Genomic DNA, 4,670 nt, shown 5'->3' with positions numbered 1-4,670 from the left:
AGTACAATTATATTATTTGTTTGTTTTATTGTGTTTACACCGACACAGTATATGTCATATATCTAGGTTCCAGCTTTACAGGTTGGGTTGGCATTATTTCAGGCACGAACGGGTACCTGAGTAGAACCACCGACGTTCCGTAAGCTAGCTGGATAGCTTCCTTAAATGAAAAAATTCAAAGTCCCTGTCGGGATTCGAACACACATCCATAAGGGGCAAGTGATTTGAATGGCCTTAACCACTCGACAACGGACGCCCTTATAATTTTATTTCACCATAAGTATATACATACTGTATTGGCATATGTATGGGTGTTTTTCTCCAAAACCAGTTCCAAGAAAAAATGTCACACCACATGCTACATCTGTCCATTCCCCGCCTTGTTTAAGGATGACACAATCATTAAGTTTATGGTCGGTGGATGTATGTTGTGTATAATCGCCTTTGAAATTGTTGAATTTATATGGTGCTCCTGTATTGAGTGGAAAAAATGTACTTTATCTAAGGATAATATATTGATCACTTTTAACATTTACATATCTTATTTACGTATGGGATAATTGTTCACAGTTTGAAAAAGAAACGTCAGAAAAAAAATCAGTACGTCGAAGCAGCTCGTGTAGTAACTGGTTCAACTAGATCCGTATTAATTCAAAATTTACTTGAAATAGGCTGGGTTTCACTTTCAGGCAGACGACAAATTCACAGTCTAGTTTTAATGTATCAAGGAAAATATAATTTATTACCACAATATCTTATGCAACTTTTTCCACCATTTGTCGAGATGGCTTTAGAAAACCATTATTCATTAAGAAGTAACAGTGACTATATACCGAAATTTACTCAAAATCAGTTATTCCATCAGCTATTCAATTACGGAATAATATTCTGACAAATTTTCGCGAATCACAGTCGCTAGCCACATTTAAAAACAATATTAAACAGTTATATAAACTTCCAGTAGTTCCATCTTTTTTCTTATATGAAGATCGTTTCCTCAATGTCCACCAAACCCGAATTAGAAACAATAATTATTTTTTTGGCAACTTAAAATAATGATCTTTTTATTAACCATTATGCCAAAGCGGCGCAGACATCGAAAATGCGGAGCACTATTTTTTCGATGTAAATTATAATTATACTATGCAAAGACGTATACTTTTTTTTTAATACCAGGCCATTTCATTCTCTCAGTAGTAAGCAATTATTACACGGTATTGATGGACTTGCAGAAGCCGAAAATAAATAACTATTTCAAGAAGTGCACAATTTCATCAAAAGTAGTAGATTGTTTACCTAATTTTGTTCATACATGTACTATATTTAGTTCTATATTTAGTTTATTATTATTTATTTTTCTATTTTATCTCATTAAAACATTTTGTAATTTTCTTTGTTTTTTGTTGTTTTTAGGTTAAGCGATTTCTTTTTTACCAGTTTAAATACATGAAACTTACGTCGATTATCATATAAATATCTCAGATATTCTAAATCCCACAGTTACTAACTATGTTACCACCATTAAGCCAACAAGATATACCTTAAGGGGAGGACCCTAGATAATGTTGGTATAACTTTTGGTCCAACCCTTTTGTATGTACATTATGTGTAAGCTTAAGATAATGATATTAGATTGTGTACATTTATCATGTACAAAATATACAACACAATATTATTAAACTTAAGACAATAGATAGCTTTTTCCCGCTAGACTTGTTCCCTGCGTAATTCTAAAAAGGCAGCCATCATGGATGGGAACCATAATAGGAAAGGGAACCAGAATAATATTCACACATTATACATCACACAGGTGCAGATATATTTACAAATTGTACATTTTAAATGTTATGGTACATCTTGTTCAATTTGACCGTTTTTGTTCTAATAAATCTAAAACTGTTTTCGACAAAACACACCTGAGCTCCATCTCCACGTGCCTTCATTGGCATTTCCGCTGTCAGTTAAACCTAGCCAGACACTTTGAACATAGTTGTGCTTATTCAAAAATCTCACTAGATAATCTTGTTCGTCCTGATTTAGGACTTGTACCAAATGCCCTGTTGAAACAATGGCACAGTGTCTTTCAGCGTTACTGTACTGGGTAGCTTGATTGACTAGTTCGTAACAAAACTCGCCGTATTGCCCGAGAAATCCATTGAAACGGTTTACATCTATGTCCTTGACATATTTTGGGCATATTTCTATGTGTCCTGTTTGAATAAAGATTTTATTACATTATAGGATGCTGTGAAATGTGTTTCAGTTCTGGAAAGTTCAATATTAATGTATAACCATCCTTTAAAACACATCTTGTCATAGAAGGGTATCATTGTTTCTAAGAAATAAAAGTATGCAATATAAACCAATGATACTGCGAAATTATAGAAAAATTACTTTCTTGTGATCTGACCTATTCTAATTTTATCAATTTCCAGGCTGGCCATCACTCAATTTTGTCACTTAGTTAACAGAGACCCTTTAACTAATCATTAGCTGTCAAATTTATCCCGATTCTGAATATAAAGTTCGTTTTTATAATCCGACTTGTTTACTGGTTACATCGTGTTCAAATTTATCAAGATTTATTTAATGTTTAGTTCGTTGTTTTACTATCCGCCGTTTTTCACTGGTTACTTAGTGTTTAGGAGGTGACTGTTGTATTTTCGTGTTTTCGCCTGGCGCCCGCGATGCAAAAATACGACATGGCATAAATAAGCCACTCATAAATTAGTAAGAGTCAATACAAAAGTTTAATCATATGGTGCACTATGTATATTGTTATGTCTTTCCTAAATAATTAAGTAAGTAATGTGATAGTATACCTTCTGGGATTCCTGAAGATGGTGTCGTGTTTGCAAGTGTTGTTGTAGTTGATTCACGCGGACTCGTTGACGGTGAAGGCGTTGTATCTGTCATAAGAATGGGCGTGGTTGTTGATTTGGGCGTGGCAGTGGTGCTTGTTGTCGGTATTGTTGTTGTTACCGTGTTGGGTTGTACTGTAGTAGGGACAGGTGTGGTAGACGGCGTAGATGTGGTAGTAATCTGTCCAGCTTTTGTTGTTACTTTTGAAAAATTATATGCAAAAATTTATTCAAGTAATGACTAAATGTTAATATTCATCGATTATATCAGAAATAATACTTGGGTAGGTGGTTTCAAATACTACGTAACTTGTGACGTAATATATTTGACGACAACTATCATAAAATTTTACGTCAGGTAAAATTACGCAGTCGCAGGCAGTAAATCTGAGAATATAACAGTGTAAAGCATGGTTATTTTGAAAGCTATCATTAATAATAGGTATTGCCATCTTTACCAAGATTAGTATGAGGTTAAGTTAATGTTATCTACAAGAACAGCCTGAAGAATGTCATCCTTATCGTGACTCAGTATCTTATCAGGTATCTGTTTGAAATGAATCTTTTTTTCATAAATAAAGGATAAATATCAATAATTGAAAATATATAATTTTAAGATATAATTTTATCAGATTATACATTTTTTCCAAAACCTTCAAAGACTTATAGTTATTGCACAAGGAGATTTCTTATACGATTCATCGTGTTTATAGTTATATGCATTTGTAATCATTGAACTTAAGGAGACTTACATTTGTCTTCATCTGGAATGTCGCCTGGGCATGTCTGTAACTGCACCTGGGCATTCTTATGAATATATGCTATCTGCAATATACAGGGAAAAAATAAGTCTTAAAGGCTCATTATGCCACAAATATTCTTTTATTTTCATTCTCAAAAGTTTTTTATTTGTTTTTGATGTCCTGTTATAGTTTCCAAAAGAGTTACATATTGGCAAGCAGGTCAGTATTTTCTTTTTGAGTGGGCTAGTTGGGGCGCCTGTAACATTTCAAAGTGTCACAATGGGTTTATATTTGGCTTGCGTGACTTTCAGTGATGAATGTTTCTGTGAATAACAGAGAAGAACCATTCAGAAGCTGTCACTTGAAATTGACCCACTCAAGACATTTTAGTATCCAAATTGCCTCTAAGAATCTCTGCTCATTGGACAGTAAGTGCATTGCAATGATAAAATATACCAACCTAAGTTATAACCTGCCTGTTCTTATCAGATAGCGCAATCTGTCATCACTGGCACTGGTAATAAGGTGTGCGTACCGATGTTTAGATTTTTTTTTTACACTTGAGGGTAAATATAATATTCCATCAGCTTCCTATGCAATAACAAAAATGTGTACTTTGACAAATGAAAAAAAAAATTGTCAGTTAACTTACCTGTTTTTCGTACATGACCTGATAATAGTCTCCGCTGTCCGGACCTGCTTGTGGTTTACAGTCAAATTCATAAAGGTAGCCTATAGGCTGACTAACACCTGGTGTCCCGAGCACATTTTCCTCCACGTTGTAGTTACAGACACAATCATAATCAGTCAGCACGGGAACCACGAGCAAGGGAACCAATAAAACCCTGAAACTATTCATAGAAAGGGGTTGACAGGAATGGAGATCCGCCAAGAACGATGTAAACACAAAAAGAATACCTGGTAAAAAGCACTGAGCAGGTTTTGATTAGAGAGACCATATATTATATGCCACTTCTCTCAAGCACCACAACACCGACTTGGAAAATATCTATTTTGTTGTTGTTGTTAGGTTTTACGTCCAAGAACATTATGGCGACTGTTCAGC

At 34.4% G+C, this 4,670-nt stretch overlaps 1 protein-coding gene across 1 annotated transcript; it reads right to left on the bottom strand.

The window, feature by feature from the left end:
- Nucleotides 1-292: 292 nt before the first annotated feature.
- LOC132758876 (uncharacterized) lies at nt 293-4,469 on the bottom strand (the record flags this gene model as incomplete). The annotated part of the gene is made up of 5 exons (XM_060750581.1): nt 4,257-4,469; nt 3,614-3,686; nt 2,823-3,062; nt 1,917-2,210; nt 293-472 (listed from the first exon to the last, which is right to left on the bottom strand). Coding segments are annotated over exons 1-5 (994 nt in total), but the record flags the coding sequence as incomplete, so codon positions are not given.
- Nucleotides 4,470-4,670: the final 201 nt, after the last annotated feature.

Source organism: Ruditapes philippinarum, unplaced genomic scaffold (genome assembly GCF_026571515.1).
Source record: "Ruditapes philippinarum isolate M1 unplaced genomic scaffold, ASM2657151v2 ctg13984_1_1_1_1, whole genome shotgun sequence".
Lineage (NCBI taxonomy): Eukaryota > Metazoa > Mollusca > Bivalvia > Venerida > Veneridae > Ruditapes > Ruditapes philippinarum.
This window is presented reverse-complemented; position numbering and strand designations above follow the sequence as displayed.